At 45.2% G+C, this 27,942-nt stretch overlaps 1 protein-coding gene across 1 annotated transcript; it reads left to right on the top strand.

Annotated features, from left to right (window-relative positions):
* Positions 1-400: 400 nt before the first annotated feature.
* HAPLN4 (hyaluronan and proteoglycan link protein 4) lies at positions 401-18,848 on the top strand. The gene is made up of 5 exons (XM_069086904.1): positions 401-524; positions 3,615-3,723; positions 4,796-5,158; positions 13,845-14,147; positions 17,328-18,848. The coding sequence occupies exons 1-5, from the start codon at positions 522-524 to the stop codon at positions 17,687-17,689; spliced, it is 1,140 nt and encodes a 379-aa protein (XP_068943005.1). The 5' UTR covers positions 401-521; the 3' UTR covers positions 17,690-18,848.
* The last annotated feature ends 9,094 nt before the right edge of the window (positions 18,849-27,942 follow it).

Here is a 27,942-nt window from a genome sequence, read left to right as displayed (position 1 = left end):
GGAGGACTATTTCCCCATCAAAGGGGATGCTGGATATGTCTCTTGGATTCATCTGACCCCAGGCCAGTCTTCAAGAGATGGTACCATCTGGCTTCACACACTAGCCTGTCCTAATCAGACATTCTCTGATGAGTCCAGAGGCTGCCTACTGCCCTTCCATACCTGAAGTAGGGTAGGTGAGTGCTAAGTTTATCCTTAGCCTTGGACCTGCAGCACCAGAGAGCCTAACCCCTGCCTGACCTAACACCTTGCCTCTTTTTAAAAATCCCGCCCTGTCCAGATCTCCTCCCGGCATCCACCTACTTCCCTGTGCAGAGTTGTACCGGGCCAGTCCCAGCTCTTCTCCATTCCACCCCACCTCCACATACCCCTCCCTCTACGAGCATGCCTATGCCAAGGACTGTAGGGCCCAGCCTCCACAAGACATGTGCCAACCTAGCTGTAGGACCAAGTAGAGGAGGCTGCTAACTTTGTCAGATGGAGGCTTAAAAGGTTTCAGCTGCCTCTTGGCTCTTGGAAAGATGGTAAGTGATACTCCCCCCCCCCCCCCCGCCCCCCCACTCCACCCCCAGCCCCTGCCCAGGTCCTTGTTTCACTTGGTTTCTCTCTCTCTCTCTTTTCTCTCTGTCTCTGTCTCTGTCTCTCTCTCTGTCTCTCTCTCTCTGTCTCTGTCTCTCTCTCTCTCTGTCTCTCTCTGTCTCTCTCTCTCTGTCTCTGTCTCTCTCTCTCTCCTTCCCCACCTCCTCTTACCCTTATCTGCTTTCTCTGTCCATTTTCTTTGGCTTCTCTGCCTCTCTCTTGATCTCTTTCTGTGTCTTTCCTGGCTTCTGCCTCTCCATTTGACATTGTCACCATTTCTTTCTCTCTCTCATTCTGTTTTCTTTCTTTTTCCTTGCTTCTGTTTCTCTCACTCTCCCAGTCTTTATCTTTCTTTCTCTTCTGTACTTGTTTCTGTTTGTCTCGGTCTCTCTGAATCTCTGTCCTACCTGTCTTGGTGCAGTCTCCCAGCCCCCAACAGAATAACCTTGAAATTGGAAATGCTGCATGCTCCTTGCTGGCTCTCTCCCTTTCCCTGCAGAGCCTCTGCACCACTGCAGCTTGACTTTAGCCTTTAGCCCATCCTGTCCTGGCAGGCCTGTCACTTGCCCCTGCTGCCCCACTGGCCTTGCTCTTACCCCTCCTTCCCCACTGCCTGCCCCTTCCCCACTGCTGCCTGCCATTGAGGTCCTCACATCTGGGGGTTCTGGGCTGGGAGCAAGTCTGGGGATCTCTGGGAGACATATGGAACTGGATTGCTGGCTGGCCTAACCCACAGCCCCTGCCTACCCTAGGTTGGCTGCCTGGTGTACTTTGCTTGGTCTGCAAGAACCTCGGTGTCTGTCCCTTCCCCTGCCACCCCACCCCCATCCCCCTTCTGCAGCTCCACATAAGCAGCCTTGGAGCTCCTAGGATGTGGGGCAGGGAGCCAAAGACCCTGGAGTCTATATCTGGAACTAATTCCTAAAGGCCTTTCCTCTTCTCTCCACACACCTACAGTCAAAGAGGATCCCACCCCCACCAAACAGCATTCAAGAAGGGGGAATATTTCTCTTTGAGGAACCTGCATTTTTCTGATGGGACAGCTTGAGCCAATGAGAAAGAGAGCGAGAGAGAGAGAGAGAGAGAGAGAGAGAGAGAGAGAGAGAGAGAGAGAGAGGGGGAGAGAGAGAGAGAGAGAGAGAGAGAGAGAGAGAGAGAGAGAGAGAGAGAGAGAGAGAGAGAGAGAGGAAGAGAGAGAGCGTATATGTGTGTGGAGTGTGTGAGAAAAGAGAATGTATGTGTAGGGGATGTGTGTGTGTGTGTGCACTCATGAAGGAGAATGGGACTGTGGGGGGACAGTGTGCATGTTGGTCTACGTGCATGATGTGCCCACCTGAGTGCAGAGGAATAATTGAAATGCTGCTGGGATCCACAGGACCTGAAAGATGAGGGGAAGGATCTCACAGGCTCAGGAGAGCTGCTGCTCCTCTCCTCACCTCAACTCCTGCTACTACTACTAAGAAGAAGGAATGATTTACATTTTAAAAGTCTGCACTGAGAGACGGGGGTTTCGATTTGAACCCCATCTCTGCTCCTATCTCACTGTGTTTCCTTGGGCAAGTTACTTCTCTCGGAATATCAGTTTTCCAGTTCAGAACAGGAAGCTCCTCATGCTCTGACATTGCCCTCAGTTCTGACATCCTGTGTTCTAAGGCCCCTCCCAGTCCTGACATTCCGTGTTCCAAGGTCCCTCCCAACCCTGACATCCTGTGTTCTAAGGCCTCTTCCAGTCCTGACATCCTGTGTTCTGAGGCCTCTTCCAGTCCTGACATTCTTTGTTGTAAGGCCCCTCCCAGCCCTGACATTCTGTGTTCTAAAGCCCCTCCCATAGCCCTGACATCTTGTGTTCTAAGGCCTCTTCCAGTCCTGACATTCTTTGTTCTAAGGCCCCTCCCAGCCCTGACATCCTGTGTTCTAAGGCCCCTCCCAGCCCTGACATTCTGTGTTCTAAGGGCCCTCCCAGCTCTGATATTCCGTATTCTAAGGGTCCTCCCAGGTCTGACATTCTCTGGTTTCAGGTCCCTGCCAAGTTTGGATACAGTGTGTTCTAAGGTTCGCTGTCCCCTCAGTTCCAATAGTCTGGGTTCTCTGGTCCCCCTCATCTCTGATGTTCTATGACTATTGTGTTTTACAGTACCATTTTAATATCTTTTGTCTCATTTGAGCCTCACACCCAGTTATTAAGTGGAATAATAGGGAAGGGGAGGGGGATCAAAGCCATGTTCTCTAACTCCCAGGTCCATTGTTCTTTTCATTTTAGGAGGCTGCACTTTCCTGACTGTGGCTTTTCTGTGTCCACTATGAGAAGTAGGGCCCGAGATACCAAGTTCCAGTCTGTCATGACCACCAGTCTCTAGATGGACCCCATTAGCTTAGGTTCCATCTTGGAACATTATTGGATGGCTAGAGGAAAGAAGGAAGAGAAAGAGACATAGGAAAGGAATACTGTTGAGGGCAGGATGACAGACCTCCATTCACAGACACAGCCAGAGCTCAGACAATCAAATCACTTAGCCTGGCCATCAAGGCCCTTCAGAATCTGTTCCCAATCTACCATTCCAGCTTTAGAGTTGTGTATCTCTTGGGTTACCTGGGGTCACCTAGCTCTCCCTGTTCCTCTCTTTCTCTTTTATAGAAGAGGAAATTGAGGTCCAGAGAAGGGAAAATGACTTGCTTAAGGTCACACAGCTATCTGGTAACAGAACAGTGATGAGAACACAGGTCTCCTCACTTTTTGGCCAAGGCTTTTCCCATTACACTGCACTGACTTACCCCTCATGATGCCTTTAAACATAGCCCACAATCCAGACAACTGCCTCCCATCTTCCAATATGTCCTTCAAAACCCAAGTCAAAATCCACCCTTTCTAGCAATCCATCCTGGAAATGATCAGAAAGAGGGGCATATGGGAATGGAAGACTTGGCTAATGTGGGTCTGTGGGCAGAGTCAGTAGATGCTGCATAAACATCTCCCCATTCCCCAGGGGGTTCAGTCCCTACTTGCTGGTTACATTAGGCACCCTCCATTCCCCTAGGGGCCTTCCTGCCAAGCAGTGGGCATCAACGTCTGGATCCTCCTGGTATTTGCAGTCTCTGCTCTTGGGGGCAGTGACAGGGGCCGGAAGAAGATTGTCCATGTACTAGGTGAGTCGGGGGCAGGATAGGGTTCTCCTCTAGCAGCTCCCTATGGCAGGAATAAGCTACCTCCTCATTTTGAGAAATGAGGAATAATCTTGGCCTCTGCAGATACACCATCCCCTCCCTCACAGATTTTATGGGGCCCATCCATTTCACTGAGCCCTCATTCACTCCCTGTGACCCCCATTCCCTTACTGAGCTCCTATCTCTCTCACTGAACCCTTTCATTCCTCATTAAGCTTTCACCCCCATAGGGAGGTTTCATCCTCCCTCACTGATCTGCATCTTTGTATTGAGTCCCATTGCCCTCATTAAGTCTTCATTCCCCTTACTGAAACCTCTGCCTCAGTGAGCTCCCACCCCCTCCCTTAGCTTCTCATACCCCTCACTGAGCCCTCATCTCCTCACAGAGCTTTCACTGAGTCTGTTCCCCTCAGTTAGCTTTTATCTCCTCTCCCTGATCTCCCTGTCCACTCAATGGAGCCCACCTTCCCTCAAGCCCTCCATTCTCTTCACTGAGCCATCAGTATTTCTCTGAATTCGTCTCTCTCACTGACTGCTCATCTCCTGTGTCCCCAGCACCCTCACCAAGCTCTCATTCCCTTCAATGAGCCCTCATTCCCCTTCACCAAATCTCTCATCTCATTTCTCTCTACCCCTTCCCTCAGGTTCTCCTTCCCTTACTCAGTCCTGTTATTGTTCATTGAACCCTCATTTCACCATTAGACTCCTATCCTAATCTATGGGCTCCAATTCCTTCACAGAGCCTTCTCTAACAACTGAAAGATATCACACGGGGAGGGAAGGCTAAGGGTGCATAGAGTGAGAACAAGCTAGAATGAATCCTTAAATCCTTTTTTTCCAATCATCTTCCTTCCGACCTAACCTCTTACCCCCATTCAGACCTTGACCTAGGAATGAAGAGATTAGCTTGTCATTTGTAGATGACCCTTGACTTCCCATGTTCTTCCCCAAGTTCACAATGATTAAAGAGGAGGGTGACATGGGGTAGGTGGCCAGAGTAATTAGAGTGCCTCTGGGTCATTGCTTCTTTCCTCTAACACTCCCTGCTCTCCAGAGGATGAGTCAGGGGCTGTGGTGGTCCAGACAGCACCAGGAAAGGTGGTGACGCATCGAGGAGGAACCATCGTTCTGCCCTGCCGCTATCATTACGACATCTCAGCTCACGATGAAGATGAAATCCGCCTCAAGTGGACCAAAGTGACTGACCCGTTGGCTTTCCGTGATGTCTTCGTGGCCATGGGCAAGGAGAGGCGGGCCTTTGGCAGCTACCGGGGTCGGACATCCCTGCAGGAAGATGGCCCCGGAGACGCTTCCTTGATTATCCGAAATGTCACACTACAGGACTATGGCCGTTATGAATGTGAGGTCACCAATGAGCTCGAGGATGATGCTGGCATGGTCAGCTTGGACTTAGAAGGTACCTGGCCCAGGGTCAATGCAGGAGATAAGGGAAAGAGAAGTGGGATGGCCTGAGGGCATTTGAATAAAAAGAATAAGGAAGTGGGATGGTGGGGGGCATTTCTGTTAGACAAATTGGGAAGTATAAAGATATTTTGATCAGAGAAATAATAAAATGGGTGTTTTGATTAGGAGAATTAAGAAGCGGGATACAGTATGATATCAGAAGAAAATAGTATCACTGGTTGTCAGTGAGTGAGTTTTAATTCAACAAACAAAATTTATGGTCTTTTTTTTCTTTTTGAATTTTTACTGTGAATTACAAAATTATCCACATGAATATTTCATCAAAGAACAGAAAATGGGGACTGTATGTGAAATGACAAAACCCTTACATACAACTTATTCCTTTTAATATGCATTAAATTTAATGTGGTAGTATCAACATTGCCTTGTCTGTGTCCCCCTCTGCTTGTGGATCTTTCGATCAAAGATACTATACTCACAATAATTAATAACTAGCATTCATATATTATTATAAGGTTTGCAAAGCACTTTACAACTATTATCTCATTTTTATCTTCACAACCCTGGGAGGCAGGTGTATTATTATCTTTATTTGCAACTAAGGCAGATAGAGGTTAAGTGACTTGCCTAGGGTCATACAACTAGTAAGTATCTGAGGTGGGATTTGAACTCTGGTCTTCCTGATTCTAGGCCCAGTGCTCTATCTACTGAGCCACCCAGCAGAGTGTAGATTATGTGATTGGGGGCTGGAGAGGATGACCTCTTATCAGGTATGTTGTCTACGATATTCTTGTTAAGGACTAAATGTCTTTGAGGTCCCTTCCAGATCTGAGATTCTTTGATTTCCACTGGAAAAATGAGGACATCCAAGAATGAAGGTATCTAGCTGGGAAGTCATAATGGGAACCTCTTTAGTGGGCAAGTCCTTTCTCTCAACACTGCTTCTCCTTTTTTGAAGAGGCGGACTTCCGTCAGACACAGAAAGTTCTGGAAACCATTCCACATTGTCCCCTAGGGGAGGAGCATAACCTGCAGACTATTAGGGCTGAAGGGGTTCTAGACATTGTCTCTTCTTCTTTGGATTCTTTTCCCCTTCCACCCCAAGGTAAGGTCAACTCAAATCTAGCTTGCTCTGCTAGAGAGCTAAGGCCAGGAAGGATAGCCTTGAGCTCTCTCTCAGCCAACAACTCCTCTCCTTGGGGAAGGAGAGGACAGTGTGCCAGTGAATAATGGCCCTATCACAACTAATCCCATGAAGGGCTAGACTGAGGCCAGATCCAGGCCTTAGAAAGTCTAAGCCTAAGCATTCTCACCCAGCAGTTTTTCTCAGTTCAATAAAAGTGAATGGAGTAAGTGCTATGGGTTTGATGCATGCGCTGGGATGCCTGTCCCAAGTCAACCTCAGTGACCCCACTTTCATTTGGACCTCAGTTAATCTGGAATTGGTACCTCTTTAGACCCATGTTTGGGCCTCATTTAGGTCTTTTTTTGTTTCATTTTCATTCAAGGTGGTAATACTACAAAAGGGATAATAATTCCCTCCCTGCCTCTCCAACAATTGCTTTGTAGATTATAAAGAGCTTTGCAAGTTGAAGGTAAGGTAAGAGAACTACACCAATCACTTTGATTGTCGGTAAAATTCTATAATGTAGTTTTAAAAGGATGGTTTGTGAAGAGCTAGAAAAGGAAGCAGTGATCACAGAGAGTTGGCATGGTTTCCTTGAGAATGGCTCATGACACATTAATCCAACATCCTTTTTTGACTGGAAGATCAGAGGATGCTGTAGATACAGCCTACCTAGATATCAGCAAATCATCTGACAAGGGCTCTGCTATTTCCATGGAAAAGATGAGAGCATGATGATGCTATAGTTCTATGGGCTTATCAGTAACTAACTGGCTTTACTCAAATGGTCTGAACTTTTAAATGGAACTTTGATGGTGAGATGTCATCTTGGGAGGAGGTCTCCAGAGAGGCATCCCAGGGCTCTGTGCTTCTCCTTCTGCTGTTCCACACAAGAGGAAGGCATAAAAGTTGTCATAGTTATCTAATGTGCAAATGACCAAAGCTAGGAGGGATACTTACACCCCTGTCTGTGGGTGTACCCCAAGGCTTTGGTCTGGCCTTATCTTCTTGCTTTAGGCCATTCTGCTTGGTGATCTCAGCAGCTGCCATGGGTTCAGTTATCATCTTTATGCTGATGATTCTCTGATCTGAACATCTGGACCCAACCTCACTCCTGACTTACGGTTTCTCATCACTAACTGCCTCTTGGACATTTCAAATTGTATGTTCTGTAGGCATTCCAAATTGAAAACTTCCGTAAGAGAACTAATTATCTTTCTCCATAAACTATCCTCTCTTCCTAACTTCCCTGTCACATCAAGGGCACCACCATCCTCCCAGTCACATAGACTTACAACCTTGGTGTTATCTTCAGTTCCTCTCTTGAACACACCCCACATATCCAGTTGCCAAATGTTTTCATTTCTATCTCTACAACATTTCTCACATCCATCTCCTTCTTTCTATGCACACAAGACACCACCCTATTTCAGGCCCTCCTTACCTCACACATAGACTACTGAAATAACCATGTAATTAATCTCCATGCTGCCTCAAGCCTCTCCCTCAAATCCATCTTTCATACAACTGTCAAAGTGATTTTCCTAAAGCCCAGGTCTGATCATGTTATTCCCGTTCTCAGTGACCTGCTATGGCTCCCTATTTCCTTCTGGATCAAATGTAAACTGTTCTGTTTGATTTAAAGCCTTTCCTAATCCCACCCCAAACTACCTTTCCAACTTTGTTCTTACATCACGCCTTCTTCCATACTCTGGGGTCCAGCCAGACTAGCTTTCTTTGCTGTTCTTTACAGCACGTTTCTGCATCTTCTGTCTCCATCGCAGGTCTGTCTGCACTGGCTCTTCCCCAGACCTGGAATGCTCTCCCTCTTCAACCCTGCCTTGTCAGGAACCCTGGTTTCTTTCAAAATTTGGCTTGAATGACACCTATGTGAAGCCTTTGCTGATTCCCCCAGCTGTAGAGACCCGCCTCCCAAGTTAGTTTAGTATCTACTTTGAATGTACTTATAAGTAATAGTAGCTAGCATTTACATAGTGCTTACTACATACTATGCACTTTAAAAATATCTCATTTGATCCTTACAACCATCAAACATAGGTACTGTCATGTTAGAGTAGCTAGGTGGCACAGTGGATAGAGTGGTAGGCCTGGAGTCTGGAAGACCTGAGTTCAAATGTGACCTCAGATACCTACTAGCTGTATGACCTTGGACAAGTCACTTAACACTTTTTGCCTCAGTTTCCCATCTTTAAAATGAGCTAGAGAAGGCAATGACAAACTACTCCAGTACCTTTGCCAAGAAGACCCCAAATGGGGTTATAAAGAGACTGACATGACTGAGCATTGGATGTTATATCCCCATTTTACAGTTGAGGAAACTGAGACATGCACAGGTTAAGTGAGATGCTCAAGGTCACATAGCTCATAAGTGTCTGAGGCTAAATTTGAACTCAGATCATCTTGATTCTGGGCCCAGCGCTCTGTCCACTTTGCTACCTAGCTACCTACTGAATAAATTACTATTACTATTACACTTACTATGTTTCAGGCACTGTGCTAAGTGCTCTACAATGATCTCATTTGAGCTTCACAACAATCAACCATAATAGATGCTGCAATTATCTCTATTTTGTAGTTGAGGAAACTTAGATAAACAGGGTTAAGTACCTTGCCCAGGGTCATACAGCTAGGAAGTGTGTGAGGCTGGATTTGAACTCAGGAAGATGAGCCTTTCTGGCTCCAGGCCCAGCCCTCTATTGAATGTGCCACCTAGCTGCCCAAATATTAAAGAATATTGCCCAAATACTGAATACTAAATATGCATGATCTATTCCCTGATAGAATATAAACTCTTTATATTTACTTGTCCCTATACATGTTTTATGCCCTCAGCTTACTGTGAGAAATGACTGTTTCACTTACGTTTTTGTATCCAAAGTGCCTAGCACAATACCTCACACATAATAGGTGCTTTTTAATAAATTCTTGTTAAGTGTTTGGATGATGAAATCAGGATTCAAAAAAATCTTAAATGAGAATATTGACCTGAATGTAACAATAAGAAGTCTATTAGGGATAAATGCAGTCTTATACTTGCAATTTAAACCCTGGCCCTCCCTTTTCCTCCCAGCTTTGCAAGTATGATTTGTTTGAAAAAGATATAGTGGTTTTAGTGACATATAAGCTTACTAGTATAACAACGGTGTAATATGGCAGCTAAGACAGTTCATGCCTTCTTAAGCTCCATGAAGACAGGTATCTATCACCCATGGGGAAGGAAAGAATAGACCATTGTACTCTCCTCTGGATAGACCACATCTAAATGATCATGTTTAGTTCTAGACATTTCCATTTTAAAAAGACGTTGATAAGTTGGAGGGTTTCCCAAGGAGAGCAGCCAGGTTGGTGAAGGGCCTCCAAATCATGGGACGTAAGGATTGACTGAAGGAGCTAGCTACAGAGAGAGGAGAGAAAACTGGGGGAGGTAAGATAGCTGTCTTCAAGTATTTAAAGGGTCAACATGGAGAAAAGGATTTTGTTGTTTTCTTAGACCTCTAGGGGCTGAACTGAGAGCAGTGGGTAGAAATTACAGGGAGGCAGATTTAGTCTTGATTTCAGGGGGAACAAAACCTTCCTAACAATTAGAGCTTTCCCAAAGTGGAATGGGCTGCTTCCCAAGGCAGTGGGTTCTTGCTCCTTGAATGAATGAGTGAATGAAATAATATTTATTAAGTGCTTATTCTATGTAAATAACTGTGCTGGTGATGGGAACAGAAACCCAGAGATGATTGTCCTTGATCTCAAAGAATTCATGTTCTAATGAGTTTCCACTGGATGACTGGATCATCCCTTGTCAGGTAGATTGTACAGGAGATTTGTTTCTAAGGACAGGGTGGGTTAGACAGCTTTCTCAACTCAGTCTCTATGAAAGCCTGGATTTTTATTAGTATTGATTTCAAGATCCAAGAATCACAGTATCCTAGACTCAAGATATCCTTGAACAATTCAATTCAATAAAAATGTGTTCAGCACCTATTTCTTGTCTACAGATTTGGGCACTGGAGGAGAGATAAGTTTACATGATAGGAATGGCTAAAACATATAACACCACACAATATCAGGGAGATACAAAAAAAATTGCTGTAGGGTCTGATGCAGTGAAAGAAGATCTCTGAGCTAGAAGAAACCAGGAGAGAACACCTGGAGGGAAGACCATTTAGGACAGAACGGTCTGAGTCAATGGGACTCAGTCAGGTGGGTGGGAATAAGTCAGAGACACCTCTTCCTCTAGCAATCCAGATTAGGGGCCTACTTTGGGCTTAAAAAACTCTCAGGACTAGGTTGGCCCTATCCATAGGTAAAAGTGGGTTCCAAGAATGGTTTATAATAGAGGTTTTCAAACTTTTTGGTCATAGGACCCCTTCACACTCTTAAAAATTATTGAGGACCCCCAAAGCACTTTTGTTGAAGTGGGTTATATTAGGATATTTACCTTTTTAGAAATTAAAATAACTTATGAAAATAATTTTGATCTTAAAGACCCCCTGAACAGGTCTAGGAGACATCTAGAGGCCCCAGACCACACTCTGAGAACACCTGGTCTTTAAGAATAATAATTCACATTCCAATCTTACTTTAATGTTTACAAAGCAATTTCCTCAGAACAACACTCTGAAGTGGGTAAACTGAGAATCTTTTCCCCTGTTTCGAAGATGAAGAAACTGGAGCACAGAAGGGTTAGGTGATTTTCTTAATATCTGGTATGTTCTGGAGCTGGAATTCTCACCCAGATCTTCTGATTGTGAGGGCCATGGATAGAATGTGGTATTTGAAATAGAAATCCTAGGTTCAAATCCTACCTCAAACTCTTACTATCTGTGTGATCCTGGGCAAGTCACGTAATTTCTATAAATGAGGACTTTTCAACTATCTCACAGGGGCGACCTCATAGGGCTATTGTAAGAATCAAATGAGTTAAGATATATAAAGTACTTTGTTTCACTTTAAAATATTATATAAATTCTAGTTACAATAATAATTATTATTTCCATTGAATCACACTGCTAGGTTTTGTGGTTTCATCAGCATTATGAAGGGGTGGGTTAAGAAAGGGTGTTCATTAACCCCAACTATGGCTTCAGACACCCTCCCCTCCACTCCTTCTTCATCTGAAATTCCCTCCTCCCTCTCAGAATCACTAATAAATGAAGTTGTGCTGTCTTGAGACCCATGAACACATGTAAAAATGTATGTGTCCTTGGGGGAAGGGCCCTGGGACCTCCTCTGGCTCTCTCCCTTTGAGATGAGTATAGATCAGTATATGGATGAGGGATAAGAGGGATAATAAGACTGGGAGTCCTTGTTGGGGGATGGAGCAATCTTCTTTTAGTCAGTAAGCAATTCTGTGTCTAATCCTGTTTCTGCTACTCAATTTCCATGTAAGTAGACTAAGAACTTGTAACTCAGGTACTTAGGTATACCAAGACAAAAACAAAACAGTCCCTTCCCTTAGAGAGTTTACATTAGGGGAGGGGAACATTTGGTCTTGAGGCAGGTTCCCCACCCCTGCTTTATATTCTCCTAGAGGAATACAAGATGTATACAAACAAGATAAGGTAATTTAAAGAGTGAGAGTGAGGATATCTTGGGGGATCAGGGAAGTCTCCCAGAGCAAAGTGGCAGCTTAGCTGAATCATTAAGGCAGATAAGTATTCTGAGAAGCCAAGATGAGAAGAGAATGCATTCCAGGAAAAGGGGATGGTTAGTACTGATGCAGAGAGGGGTGAGGTGACATGTCCAGTTTGAAAACAGTCATTAAGCAGTCCATATGGTTAGAATGTAGAGGGTGATCTAGAATAATCTGAAATAATGCTGGAAAGGCAAGTTGAAGAGAGATGGCAGGGCCCTTTAGAGGCAGTAGGGAATCAACAAGGTTTTTGAGCAGGGGAGTGATATGCTGAGGTCTCTGCTTTAGGAAGGCTGTTTTGTGGAAGAATCAAGAAAAAGAAGGTGGAGGCAGGTGGTGGCATAGCAGATAGAGTGCTGGACCTGGAGTTTGGAAGACCTCAGATACTTATTAGCTTCTTGACATTTACCTTTTGTCAGCCTCAGTTTCCCCAACTGCAAAATGGGGAATTTTTCTGCAAAATATATTTGCAAAATACTTTGCAAACCTTAAGTGCCATATAAATCTAGCTACTTGCCAGCAGAGACCAATTAGAGGCTATTATCGAAAGAGATGAGGTCCTGAATTATGGTGATGACTATGTAAGTAGAGAAGGGGGTTGGATGTAAGATCACTTTTATGGATAAAATACACAAGATTTATGCTATGGATATGGAGGTAAGACTGAGTGAACAGTCAAAGATAATTCCAAGGTTATGAATATAGATGATATGATACTGGTAGCACCCTCATCAGAAAGATGGAAGTATAAAGGAGGGGAAGATGAATTCCTTTTTGCACATGTTGAGTTTGTGATGCTGATGAGAAATCCAGATGGAGATGTTCAGCATGCAGTGATACAGGTTTTAATTTCAATTGGGGTGGGCCAAGATTAGGGCTAGATATAAAGATTTAAGAGTCATTTGCATGGAGATGATTAAATGAACCCAAAGGAGAATATATAAAGGTCAGAGCCTTGAGGGATACCAACATTTAGGTAGCAGGAGGTAGGCCTCAGTTTCCTCATCTGTAAAATGAGTATGTTGGACTAGGCCATCTTGAAGGTATTTTCTCTGATGGGCTAATTTTTTTGTGATCCTATTTAGAGTGCCTGCTCTGAGCTTGAGAAAATAGAAAAATGAATATGGCATGGTCTTTCTGTTCAGGTGGTTTCATGTTGTAGGGGGATAAGATGAGTATACAGGTAACTTCTCATACAAGGCAGGGTGGGATCCGAGTCCTTAGATAGAGGCACAGTAGGGAATTGGGAAGGGAGAGAGGTTCAGATGAAGGAAAATCACTTCTGCTTTGGTGGATCAGAGAAGGCTGGACCTCAACCAGTAAGACCAGTAGGATTTCAAAGAACCACAGAATGTTAGAGCTGGAAAAGCCCCTTGGAACCTAGAATCTCAGAGCTAGGAGAGATATTAGAAGGTAGAATACAATGCTGGAATTGGAAACTGTAGAAATAGTCAAATTCAACTTGTTTTATAGATAGAGAAACTGGAACTAAGGAAGAGAAAATAACCTTAAGAGTCCCACAGCAAATTTGATTGGGGAGAGGGCATTCCAGGCAAGGGGAATTGCATGAACAAAGGCAAAGAGGTGGTTATCGATGGATGATAAGGAAAAAGGGCTTAGGGGAAGATTAGGTCAAGGTAGGTTGGGGTTGGCTAATAGGGAGGCTAGACTCTCAGGCTGAGTGTGACCATCTCCTAGGGACAAGGAAAGTCTGGGTAAGTGCCGGAGCCATAGGGAGCCATTTAGGAGTTGGGGGGCCCTAAAGCTGGGAATGGGGTGGGATGTCCCACTGTAGACTTTGGGGAGGTGACTCTGGTGGCCTGTGCCGAAGGGTTGATGGGTGGGACGAAGGGTCGGATGGAGGGTTTTCTTACACCGGGGCTTTCCACTCCCCTCCCAAATCAGGTGTGATCTTTCCCTACCATCCCCGCCTGGGCCGCTACACACTGACTTATCCTGAGGCACAGCGGGCGTGCGCCGAGCAGGACGGCATCCTGGCGTCCTATGAGCAGCTACACGCGGCGTGGCGCGAGGGTCTAGACTGGTGCAACGCGGGTTGGCTGCAGGACGGCTCGGTGCAGTACCCGGTGGGCCAGCCGCGCGAAGAGTGCGGCCGCCGCGAGGCTCCCGTGGGCGTGCGCAACTACGGCTACCGCCACAAGGAGGACGAGCGCTACGATGCCTTCTGTTTCACGTCCAATCTGCAGGGTGAGCGCGTGTCCAGCCCGGGCTGCTGGCCCTCCCCGGCCTCCCCCTCCCCTTTGCTCCGCCCCGACCTTAATTTCTGCCTCCATTCATCGTAGTCACCAACCTCCTCACCCCATCTTCACCCAACCAGCCCGTCACCCTCCTCTAGATACACCCAGGCCTTCAAGTGGTCTTTTAGTCTCTTAGTTCTGTCCCCCTCGCCCCCAGCCCATCCTCTACCAATTCTCTCTCCCAGCAGCCACTCCACGGTCCTATCTGCTGGCAGCTACTACCCCATCAGTTTTTTCTTATCTCAAGTCCCAACATCTCTCCCCACCTCAATCCTCTACATTCTTTCCCAAGCCCACTGGCTCCAACCCCAAGCTTTTGATTTTCCAGTTTCATTTGGTCCTCTAGTCAGCTCTTCTGCGCTACAGCTCTGGTTACCCTCCCCTCACCCCAATTTTAAAAGACTCCATTTCTTCCTCCTCTGTTCATTTCCATTCCTCCCCAGGGCTTAGAGACTGTGGCTGAATTAGCCACATCTTCAGCAGGGCCTGGCTCCCTGCAGATAAGACACCCTTTCACTTAGACTTCAAAGAGGTGCCCACGAGTGTTTTTCCTTTACTAGTCCACTGGAGGCTTCACTTTGGCAGCAGGTGGCGGTGGAAGTTCATTCTTCCCCAGTCTCCCAGAACTGATAGACTTCTCTGGGCATTCCTCTGTATGGGTATTAGGGGTACTTAGAAGGAGAACCCCTAGGTAACTAGAGTCAACTGAAACTTCTAAAGCTATGTTTAGGCCCTGGGCAAGTGAAGGGCACCTCAGAAGGGCCGGTAATGAGTCCTGCTTTTGGAAACACAGTGAAATGTTCTGTGTGCAACTCTGTGTGGTTTGTGTGACTGCTGGTGTGTGAGTGTGTTATAGAGAGAGAGAGGGAGGGAGGGAGGGAGAGAGAGAGAGAGAGAGAGAGAGAGAGAGAGAGAGAGAGAGAGAGAGAGAGAGAGAGAGAGAGAGAGAGAGAGAGAGAGAGATTGTTTTTGATATTGTGTATGCAAGGATGCTGACTGTGTGTATTATTGGATGAATCTCTGTGCAACTTCATTTGATACTGGATAACCTCAAATTCATCGTCCCCCAAACCCAATGCCATTGTCATGAAAGCCTGTTCTTACCAACTTTCCTAATCTGGTCAGTGGTGCCACCATCCTTTCCCACCTCTACAATCTGTCATCAAACACACACCAAATCTCTAGATTTAAAGCTTCAGACTCATTTTGGATTTGACCCTCTCTAGAATCACAGAAGCTTAGACTTGGCCATTGAATCCAATTTGTACTTCAGCAAGAACCCCTTTTCTCCAACATACTAGACAACTGGGCAACCAGCATTCTTTAGGGAGACCTGCAGGGCTGGGAGATCCACCATCTCCTGGGACAGCTGGGCCCACTTTTGGGTTGATTTCTGTTGAGTTCAAATGTATCTATGCAAATCTTTTTTTTTTCTTTTTGGAGGGGGAAGGGCAGGGCAGTTGGGCTTAAGTGACTTGCCCAAGGTCACACGGCTATTACGGGTTAAGTGTCTGAGGTCGAATTTGAACTCAGGTCCTCCTGACTCCAGGTCTGGTACTCTATTAACTTCACCACCTAGCCCCCCCCATCTATGAAAATCTTAACCACTGCTCCTAGCATCAGCCTTTGAGAACAAAACTAATTTCTCTTGCATGTGGCAGCCCTTTCTATACTTGAAGAAAGCTACCACCTTCCCCTAAGTTTTAAACTGCCCTATAGTCTTCAGACCTTTCTTTCATCTTCTGGACAAGCTTTTTGAGGGAGTTGTACTTGATGGCAGCTAGGTGGCACAGTGAATAGTGCTGGGCCTGGAGTCAGAAAGGCCCATTTTCTTGAGTTCAAATTCAGCCTCAGGCACTTACTAGCTGTGTTACCCTGGGCAAGTCACTTCACCTTGTTTGCCTGAGCTGGAGAAGGAAATGGCAAACCACCCTAGTATCTTTGCCAAGAAAACACCAAATGGGGTCATTAAGAGTAAGACATGATCAAACAACAGCAACAGAATTGATAGTGACCCCTTCTAACTCTAACTATAACATACAGCTAGAAGGAAACTGAGATGTCATCTGGTTCATTTTACAGATGAGCAAAGTAAGGCCCAGGAGAGTAAAGAGATTTGCCCAAAGTCAGTGTCAGGGCTAGAATTCAAACCAATGGAATATCTAAGTCCTAATCTGGTGGTCTATCTTTAAAACCTCCCATGCTCATATACCATCAATGACTCAGTGGTCCAGGGGACAAAGTCCAAACAGCCTAGCATTGCAGGTCCCCCCCTATGAATCAGTTTTTTCTTCAAGGACCAGTTCGGAATCCTCCTCCTCCTCCTCTAACAAGCCCTGGCTATTTGTCCTCTCTTCCCTCCATCCCTTGAGCCCTTTTTTTCTCTCATCATACTGTAGTTTGTGTTGTAGCTCTGTGGGTCTGTGCCTGATCCCCCTAACTAGACTGTGGCCTTTGGGGGGGGGCAGTGAACCTGGGTCATAGATATGTTTTCCCAGAGGTGTGTTTCTCTCACAAGGAGAACCCAAGGACCCAGTATTAAAAAAGTTTCAGTGACAGTTGAATGAATGGATGGATGTGGTGGATAGCTCATCAGAGCGTGCATGAGGCTGTGCTTTTAACTGTGGGTAATGCAGCGTCCAAATGTGGCTCTGTGAGCGTGACAGTATGAGCTTGTGTGTATTTATGCTTTTGACTCGGTGTATTTGAGCGCTTTGTGTATTGTGTTATGTTAAGGTTGTTTACGTGGGGATGGGAGATGGTGCGTGTGAATGTGCTTACTGGTGCGTAGACTGAATCCCTCATTGCGTGGGCTGAGCCTTTACACTTCCGCTTGAGGGGATGAGGAGTGATGGAGCTCTTGGGCTTGGGGGACGGGGAGCTAAGGAGGTGCTGAGGAAGGAGAGAAGTCAAGGAAATCTACCTTGAAGATCTGAGGGTTTTTTTGGGGGGGAGAAGGTGGGGTGATTAGGTACAGAATCTCATGTGTTCCAAGGTGTGCCAGGGCTCCCCAAGTTGCCTCTGGGCGCGCTGCAGAGCACGGCTGAACTGGGGAAGGAAGCTTGAAGACTGGGTCTGGCCCAGGGTAGTTCTCTGAGCCCAGGCCCGCCCAACGTGTCTGTGTTCGCAGGTCAGGTATTCTTCCTGAAGCCCTACCGGAAGGTGAGCTTTCCGGAGGCGGTGCGGGCATGTGCGGGCAGCGGCGCTGCGGTGGCCAAAGTGGGCCAGCTGTACGCCGCGTGGAAGTTGCAGTTGTTGGATCGTTGTGAGGCCGGCTGGCTGGGCGACGGCAGCGTGCGCTACCCCATTGTTAACCCCCGGGCTCGCTGCGGAGGCCAGAGGCCAGGCGTGCGCAACCTCGGTTTCCCGGACAAGAAGCACCGCCTCTTCGGCGTCTACTGCTACCGCGCGCCTGGCTCCCCGGACCCCGGAGCGGCGCGCTGGGGCTGGGGCTGGAGGGACCCAAGCGCCTGGCGGCCCCTGCACGTCTAGCTGGGGGCCAGTCCAGGGAGGGGCTCCCCCAGCGGTCACCAAGGGGTTTGGCATTTGCCACACCCCCGGGGAGGGACTTCTAAGTGTCACTATGGGGACCAGCATCGGTTTCTTCCCCTTGAGGGAAGGGGTTTTCGAAGATGTTGCCATGGGGACCAGCATCTGATCGTTTCCCCTCACCCCCACCCCGGCCAGAGGGATTTCTGGGTGTCACCATGGAGATCAACATCCACTCCAATCTCTCCAACAAGGGCATTTTTTTAAGGTGTTGCCATGGGGACCATCTGTCCCGCCCCCAGGGAAGGAACTTCGGCCTCCGCCCCTCCTCCCCTGGGGGTGGGGTAGTGATGTTTCAAGACTTCAACCAGAAGACCGATCTGCCCTGCCCCTTTGTGGAAGGATCCTAGACGTCCCCGAGAGTCTTGTCCCCGAATCTGGGAAAGGAAGGGGTCCTCTAGCAGTCGCTATGGTGATCAGGGCGGAGGGTCCTTAAAGCTGTTGCTATAGTGACTGACCTTTGCCCCACTCCCCTGAAGGAATACTTCTGCTGTAGCCATAGTGACTGGCTCCTCCCTCCACTTTTTGCCAGGGGGACTGACCTCTTTCCTAGCCGCCCAGTCATCCCTGCGAGGACTGATACCCCAGCCTCCAGGTGGCATCCACTGCGCCCGACTCCGCAGGCGGCCTCGGGACGTTTACAATCGGGAAGCAGAACACCCGGGTCTCCAGGACCCAAGAGCTGCTTTCCTCTCTCTTTCTCCTTTCCCCCTGAACTTCCTACAAGGACAGGACATCGGGAAGGTCACAGGAGCACTGGATTTGGAGCAAAGGACCCTGCTCTGCCATTTACTACCTGTGTGACCTTGGGCAAGTCACATAACTTCTCTCAGTTTCTTCATCCATAAAATGAGGGGTTTGGACTAGATGACCTCTAAAGTCCCTTCCAGTTCCGAATGTGTGATCCTATGACTGGGAAGCAAGAGGCCTGCATGCATCAGTCCCCTTGTCCCCACTGCCCAGGGTCAACCTGGGGAGGAGAAGCTCTTTCCCTTCCAGGACCTAAACCTCATCCTGCTTGTTTTGTCCCAAATAAAAGTGCAGGTCCAACCCATCTCAGCCTGTGCCTGCTTAATCTGCATGCCCCCATCAGGGTCTCTTATCTGGGTCTGGGTCTCCTCTCACCCACAATAAAAAAGGGAGCTGGAGACTGATTAGGGCTTCAGCTTACCTGCAGCACCCTCAGGCTGGGTCACTAGGATGCTTTTCCTGCTTTCAGCTTCTCAGGGCCAGACTCTCTTGTAGTGTTTGGCATCAAACCCCCAAGTAGAAGACTGCATGCAGAGAGGGTGCACTAGGGAACCCACATGTAGTCCCCAAACTAGAGGCTATAAAAATGTCCTCCTTACATTAATACATGTTAGATGATGGAACTCCCATCTTGTGGCAGTGGACAAGACCACAAGAGTTGGGGGAGAGAGGAAAGGGAAGAGCCTTCTCATTGTGGTTACTGCCTTTGTGTGTTCACCATTAGTGGAGTTATGGTGGATACATGGAGCTGTTCTTTTCCATGCAAAGAGGATGGGATATAGGAATGAGATCTCTAGTTGGGTTGATTTTTCAAAACAAGCCAAGGAAGAACTTCTCACTTTTTATCTAGAGTCCAAGGAGAGGTAAAGCAGTTTCCCCCTGGAAGTATCCCTTTCCTGATGCCCCCAGCTGTTAGAGTTCTATCCTCAGTTTTCATGCATACAATTATCTGTGCATATACAATCCTCCAGTAGAATGTAAGCTTCTTGAGGGCAGGGACCATTTTTCATTTTGCCCTTGTATCCCTAGTACATAACACAGTGCCTTGCACATAGTAAGCTCCTAATAAATGCTCGTTGTATTGCATTGGATTTGAGATGATGAGGGGTGTTTTAGATGAGCCAGGGGAGGGATGGTTTGACCTTGGATATCCACTGTAATCTGCTGTGGGTGGGTAGGTCTTTGCAACTGACTATGGATGCTGCTAACAGCTGGGCTTCTCTTTTTGGCTCCAAGACAGCCAGCTTGCACTAATGACTTCCTTCCCTCCCTCCCCATGCTCCAAACACAGCAGATTTTTAATTCAGAGTTGACTTTCTCCTGCCCTTGGTCAGCATGTGTGCAGAGGGCAAGCAGCATAGCAGCTGTGATCTTTGTCTCAATGAGGAAGGCAAAGCCCGTGTCCTGGTGGCAGTCAGGTGGCCTGGTTTTGAGTTCCAGCTCCTGCTCTGACTCCATATGTGATCTTAGGAAAGTCACTTCTCTCTGGGCCCCAGTTTCTTCCTCTAAAAAATGGGGATAATAATACCTAGTAGGCTTCCCTCCTAGAGAATGTAAGAAAAGCACTTTGTGTCTGCATTGCATTCAGTTCAGAGGAGGGAATTATTATTAAGCATCATTTCCAGCTTTATTTCACACTATTCCCCATGGTGCACTCTACATTCCAGCCAAATTGAACTAGCTGCTGTTCCCCAGACTTCCCATGCCATCTCTCAGCTGTGTGCATTCCAACAAGCCACCACCAGTGCTTAGAATGCATTTCCTGCTAAATTCTGCCTCCGGATTCCTTTCCTTTCTGCTTCAGCTTCACTTTCTCTGCTGGGAGGGCTTCACTCATTTCTCCAGTCCATGTTCTCTCTCTGTCTCTCTCTTTCTTTCTGTCTTGGTCTCTCCATCTTTTTCTGTCTCCCTCTCTTCTTCCCTTCCCTTTGCTCTCTTTCCTCCTCCCTCCTTCCCTCTTCCCCTTCCTTCTTTCCCCCTTTCTGTGTCTCTCTCTTTCCCTTCTTCCTTCCCTTTCTCTTTCTGTCTCATCTGCATTGACTTATCTGGGTACTTGTCATATCCCTACCAGGAGAATGTAAGCTTCTTGAGGACAGGGACTGTTTCATTTGTGGCTTCATATTGCCAACACAAGCAGGCAGCTAACGAAAGTTTGTTGAATTGAATGGAGAGTTGTAGGAAAAAATAAATCAGATTACTGTATTGGTCTGAAAGTAGGGGTCCCTTGATAATAGAACCCACCTTTAAAGTGAGATCCCTTTGAAATCAATACAATTTTGAGTGCAATTACTAAAAAAAATACAAAATTACTCAAATATTTAAAGGAACTGAAAATGAATTCACAGAATTCCCTTTCTAAGAACTGGAAGGGATCTCAGAGGTTATCTAGCCCAACTTGGACCTGACCAAGAATCACTTCCCTAACATGCCCAAGTCTAGCCTCTGTTTGAAGATCCTAAATAAAGATTAACTTACTATCTTTGGAGGCAGCCCATTCCACTTTTTGGAGCTGATTTTTAGAAAGTTTTTCTTTTCTTTCAACACAAATGGTGACATTGTACTGGATGCAGCACAGGAAAGGGAGACCTGGGTCTGACACCCACATAAGGTCTACACTAATTGGTCATAAACAAGTCATTTTAATCTTTCAGAGCCTCAATTTTCTTATCTGTCAAATGGGGATAAGGAATACTTGTAATAACACTTTTAACCTACCTCATGGGGTTTATGTGAGGGAAATTGTAAGAAATACTAAAACATCCCATAAAAGCGAGTTATTGTTATTAACAACACCAATAAAGAACCTGCCTCTCTCTAGCTTTCACTCATCGTTCCTGGTTCTGTCCTCTGGTTCTGCCAGAATAAGTCCAGCAGTCATCCTGAAAGCCCTTCAGATAACTGAAGTCTTCTCCTTGAGTCTCTACTGTTTCATGCTAAATATACCGAATTCTCCAAAGATATTAATAGCAATCGTTTCTATAGCTTTTTAAGGTTTCAAAAAGTTTTACATGTTATCTTATTTGCTTCTCATAGAAACCCTAGGAGGCAGGTGCTATTATTATCCCCTTACTGATAAGGAAACTGGGATTGACAGAGGTTAAGTGACTTGCCCAGGGTCACCCAGATAGTAACTATCTGAGGCTGAATTTGAGCTCAGGTCTTCCTAATTTCAGGCCCAATGCTCTATCCACTGGCCACCTCCTCATCTGGCATATTCTCCAGGCCTGATCTCCTAGCCATTTTCTTCTGAACATGTTCCACTTTGTCTACATAAGAGATTCCCAAACTTATTTGGTGTACCACCCCCTTTAAAAAAAATTACTCAGTGCCCATCTGGAAATCTACTTTCTTTAACCCTTTAGCAGGTTGGTTTTTTTTTTTGAAATTTGTATCATCTAAAAAATATAATTAAAAAAATGACATCTTAAATTTAGTAATTAATTTGTAGATTTGTGGATTTTTTCCTGCATTGAAATTTTGATGACACAATATTACATAATGTAACCAGATAGTATTGTATTGCAAACAAGCCATTACACACACATATTCCTGCCAATGCATGATGGACTTCCCAACAGTGTGCAACACACTCACCTGCCAACACTTGCTTGTCAAGACCTGTTGTCGGACTTGACCACCAATAGGTTATAACATGTATTTTGTGTGTTTATTTGGAAAATAATGTAATCCCTAAGACTTTAACTCTGTTATATAACAGATAAAACATGTATGAACAATTTTTCAAAATTTCTTCTTTACATATGCTCCTATCTCCCCTTTATTTTTATTCAACACCCCCAAGTTGCACCTGAGGCTCCTACCAATGTGTGCCTTCCCTCCCTCTCATCATTCTAGCACCCCCCCCCAGGGACTGTACCACCCACTTTAGGAATCTCTGGACATCTTTTCTAAATGTGATCTTTCCTATCACTGTGAGGCCTGTCTAAGGCAGAGAAGAGCACTTTATGGCATCCCTAATCCTGGACACTTTGCCTGTGAAAGCAGACCAAATGCTTTTTTGTTCACCATATCACGCTGTTCACCCATGTGGAGCTTATGGTCCACCGACATTTTTTCATGGAAGCTGCTGTTAAAATTTATTCTCTATTTGTCATGGGTTTTTATCAGTTCTTACAATCCTAACAGAACTATATTGCTTTTTGTTATTCATCCTTAGTGACTTGTCTGCTTTTATCTTCTCTACCTGTAGGATCTGTCTTCCCCTTTAGCCCAGTGTCCTTGGCAAAGTGGGCGTGGCAGAGCTTTGGCTTCAGGTGGTGAGTCAGGGAGAGGCACGCAAACAGAAGGGATGAGAGATGGCAGTCAAGGGAGAGGTGCTGGTGATGAGATGTAGGACCTAGTGGGAGAGAGGGGGTATGATGAAAAAGAATAATAGCTGTGGTTAAATAGTGCTTTAAGGTTTGCAAAGCACTTATATATGTTACCTCATTTAATCCTTGCAGCAACTCTGTGAAGTAGGTGCTATTATTATCCATTTTATAGATGAGGGGATAGAGAGAGATGAAATGACTTGCCTAGGAGCTCACAGCTAATGGATGTCTGAGGCAGGATTTGAACCCAGGTCTTTAGTACTCTCCCAACTAGCACTAAGTCAATTTTAGTACTCTCTCAACTAGTTCTAAGACTAGCACTCTATCAGCTAAGCTGCCATACTTCTTGGCTTCTAGAAACTTGAACAGAAGGGATCCAGGTCAGGGAGTTCCCAAGGTTAAATGAATATTTATTCCCTCTCCTCCCAAATGCATAAAATAAAATATGCAGGATGACAAAAGAAACCAATTATATTGATTTGCAAGCTATCCAAATGTAAAATAAAAATTTACAGACCCCAGGTTAAGAACTCCCAGTGACAAGATGGCAGCACAACTCAATGAAAAATAGAACTGGAAGACAGAAAGTTGACTTGACCCTTCCCCAATGCATCTGCTCATAAGACCGTAGGACCCTCTGTCTTGGGCTGCAAGGGACCTCAGAGGTCATGTGGTCCAAGCTAAGGTCACATAATGAGGAGAGATTGGAGGTCTTCTTGAATCCTGAGACCCATCTTCCTGTTGAATAGGATCCAGTTAATGGCCAGTAGTAGGTGGCTGCTACAAGCAAGACTTAGAGTCAGAAAGACCTGAGTCTGAATCCTGTATCATACTTTTACTGACTGTGTGGCCTTGGGCAAGTCACTTAACCTCTCTGCTTGCCTCACTTTCTTCATCTGTAAAATGAGGATAATAATCACACCTACCTCACGAGGTTGTTGTGAGACTCAGATGAACTAATGTATGTAAAGCACTTTGAAAACCTTAAAACACTATAAATACTAGCTATTATGGTTCTATTACCACCTGATAGTTTAACCTCTCTTTAAATCCATATTTGTCAAGGAGTTCCTTGTGTTTCCAAATCAGACTCTTTAGACAACTCCCCTTTTTTCTACTCACTGGAAATATTTCTGATTCACAATTTCGTTCTTGAGAGTGATCCATCTCTCTTGAGTTGACTTTTCAACATATTAAGCCATTGGATATGACCTATCCTTTCCTTGAACTCTTTGAAATATGCTCTTTTCATATTTAGGGAGCATATTAGGCAATACATACCCAGATTCCCTCTCTTTCTCTCTCACACACTCTATGATGGCACTTAATAAATTAAAGGTGGTTGGATGGATTAAATGATGGAATGGCCATTTTCTCCTAAGGTTCTTGTCTTTTCCACTTTGGCAATCAGTTTTTCTTTGTTGGTCAGAATCTAGTTCAGAATAGAAATTCCCCTTTTCACCTTCTCCAAATACTGAAAGATCAAAATCTTCCCAAGGTGAATTACAAATTTATCAACTCTTCTGCTTTTGGTAGAGAGAGTGCCAACAGATGGCTTGGTGTTTGCAGTCTTCCCTCACTACAATAGCATGCTTCTGTGTTAGTACCAGGTTTGTGATGTTTCTTAAACTCTTCATCTAATTCCTCCATCTGGCCAGGTGGTCTGTAAAGTATACTTATGGAGCAGCATTATCTCTTTCTCCTTCTGTTGATCTTCACCCAGATGTTCTTTATAGTTTCTCCTCTAAAGTTCCCAGATCTCTTCTCATGAGTACATCTTCTCACTATTCATAAGTTTATAGTCACACAATTTTAGAGTTGACTGTTTAGTCTAACTCATACTTGGAAAAGAGTCCATTCTACCACATACCCGGGAAGCAATCATCCAGATGAATTGAGTGCCTAGCTACTGTGTGCTCTGGGGAAAACAGAAATGATAAGGCACAGCCTCTTCCTTCTACAGTTTTAGAATTTAGTTCAGGAGACTGAACTGATACACATTAAAAGGATAACTAATAATACTGTGCCAAACATAACATGGTTATACTAAATGAAGTAAGTCCTAAAGGAGGCCTCAAAAATGAGAATTCTCTTTGGGCAGAGATTATTAAGGGAAGTTTGAAGGTGGAAGTCAGATCTGATCTGGACCTTAAAAGATGGCTAGAATTTAGACAGCCATAGAGGAGGGCAGAAGGCATTCTGGGTGAAGAGTTTAATCCAAGATGCACAAGTTCCAAAGTCCACAAGGTTGTTCTTGGGAGAGCATAGACCAGCAGTCTATGTACAATCTGTTGTAGAGTGGTATTACTTCTGGCAATAATAATAATAGCTGACATTTATATGGTGCTTACTATGTGCCAAGAACTGTATTCATTACTTTCCAATTATTATTTCTTTTAATCCACAAAACAACCCTGTAAGGTAGGTGCTGTTGTCATTTCTATTTTACAGAAGAGGAAACTGAGGCAAACAAAGGTATGATGATTTACCCAGAGTTGTTCAGCTAGTGAGTGTTTGAGGCTGTATTTGAACTCAGGACTTCCTTACTCCAGGCCTGGTATTCTATCCACTGTACTACCTAGCTGCCTCTCACAGTAATGTAAAACTATGCCCAACAGCATTTCATGGGAACTTTGGTTTTTCTTTTGTAGAATTAAGGACATTGAGATCTCCTGAGACTTCAAGGGTTCCAAGACTGCTCCTTTGATGACAGGACAACCATTTAGTCCTAGTATCCCCACTGAAACTTTAGGTAAAGCACTGTAAGTCAATAAGAGCCTCTTGGTTGGCCATCTGAGGCCACAGTACATCAAAGTGCTAATTACATGCCGTGAGCTGGCCAAAACCTCCATTGGCAGTCTTGAGCTCCTGCTTGAAAAAGAATGGCATTAGAATAGACTTCCGATCTGAGGCAAGATTGGCTTCAGTTTCTAGATCTCCTTGGATATAGCCCGTTTTCCAAACTAACTTGACCCCTTTGAGGTATGGACTAGCTCCAGGAAAGCAGAGCCTCTAGAAAGTGTTAAAGTAAGGGAAAATTCAGCCTGCTTTCCTATCTCCCCAATGCTGTCTATTACCAGTCTTTTTGATAACACATAATTCATTTTTAATATTTTAGAAGGGGGAGATACTAGTAGCATTGACATTTTCTATGGATTTCCTATTCATGTCACTCATAACTCCTGTCCGTATTCTTAATATACTCCTCACATGCACTCCTTGATCTATTCTGACCCAAATTCCAGTCACAAATCCTAAAGCATCTTGTGTCCATGAGGTTAAATTGAACTCCTGACATCTCTAGTTCATCCTTTTAATTACCCATACTTTGGGCATTTGCATTTAAATGGAAATGTTTTTGTTGCTTCTTTTTTTGGCTATTGTCTCCATGAATTACTTGCTAGTCTTCCTCCTATAATGTGACTGCTACTCGTTCAGGTACCAAACTTGTCAGATCTGTGGGAGTGATTTTCTTCCTCCCTGGTCCCTTTTCAGTTTAAAACCCTTTTGATTAATCTCACAAGATTCAAAGCAAATGTATTTTTCCTAGACTTTGTTAGGGGCACTTCATCCCTGGCTGAGGACTCATTTTTCCTATTTTTTAAATTTTGTGGCCCAGAAATCCTAATCCCTTTTTCAGTCAAGATATTCTTAGCCAGTTATTTACTTCCCAAATCTGCTTTTCTGTACTGAATTCTACCTCCCATTAGTTGGTTGGTTTTCGTCCTTCATTTTCAAAGAGGACCGAAATGACATCACTATGTTGGAGTCAAGGTATAGTGTGTCCAACTGTGACTGATCAGACCAATACGAGCTTGGAAGGCTCTACCATAGATTGGCACAGTACATCAAAGTGCTAATTACATGCCTGTTGTAGGCATGAGCATTTGGAGTGGAGATGTCTCTAAATTTGCACATCTCATGTTTCTTTTGAGTGGCCACAATTCTGCTTTGCTCACAGAGCACCTTCTTTGATGTGGGCATGCCATGCTGTACCAGTACCTCCCATGTTTCACAATCAATTCTAAAGTTCTTCAGAGAGACCTTGAGAATGTCCTCGTATCGATTCTTCTGACCTCCACGTGACTGCTTGCCTTGTGTGAATTTTCCATAAAATAGACTTTTAGACAAGTGTATGTTCGGCATTCGAACAACATGGCCAGCCCATCAGAGTTGTACTCTCTACATCAGAGTTCGAATGCTTGGCAGTTGAGCTCGAGAAAGGACCTCAGGGTCTGGTACCTTATCCTGCCAGGTGATCTTTAGAATCTTCCTAAGACAATTCGAATAGAAGAGATTCTGTTTCCTGGCATGGTGCTGGTAAGACTGTCCAGGTTTCACAGGCAAACAACAATGAAGTCTTCCATTCTTAAAGGTCCAGGACTTTAAAAACCTTACAATACCTTCAAGGTTTCTTCTAGTGGTATCACTAGTCCCCACATGAATCATCTGAAATAGGTAGTGGTTATGAGGTTAATAATTAAGGGGAAGATCTCTGAAACATGCCACAGACAGGCAGTAGACCCTTCTAGAGCTGCTGATTCCAAGGAGAAGCTTGGTGACCCCTTATCACAGATGTCAAAGAGGGGATTCCTGCTGAGATGTGATGATTCTGAAATGGATCAGCTTCTAGTGACCAACCTTTGGGTGATGAGGCCCTCTATACTTCATTTGGCTGCACTTGGGCAGTAGACACCGAGTCAAACACTGGGCCCTCATCCAAATTGTTTTCAGCTTTGTAGAATCTGCCTGGGACTTCAAGAGTCTATGGTCCCCTCTGTACAACCAATAATTAACATTTCTCTAGTGCTTCAAAAGTGTGCAAACGACTGTATTTAGAGCCTTGATCTACTGGGTGAGGACTGTCTTTTGCTCTTTTTGTGTCCCCAGCACTTAGGAAAGTACACATAGTAGGCACTTAATAAATGTTGACTGACTGTCTCATTTTTTTTTTGCTTTTTGAAGGGCAATTGGGGTTAAGTGACTTGCCCAAGGTCACGCGGCTAGTTTTTGTGTTAAGTGTCTGAGGTCATATTTGAACTCAGGTCCTTGTGACTCCAGGGCTGGTGCTCTATTCACTTCGTCATCTAGCTGCCCCTGATTGTCTCATTTGAT

Source organism: Petaurus breviceps, unplaced genomic scaffold, assembly GCF_028583685.1.
Source record: "Petaurus breviceps papuanus isolate PSGF00001 unplaced genomic scaffold, PetGlider_PUasm1.0 180, whole genome shotgun sequence".
Classification (NCBI taxonomy): domain Eukaryota; kingdom Metazoa; phylum Chordata; class Mammalia; order Diprotodontia; family Petauridae; genus Petaurus; species Petaurus breviceps.
Note: the sequence above shows the minus strand (reverse complement) of the source record. Positions and strands in the feature narration are given on the sequence as shown.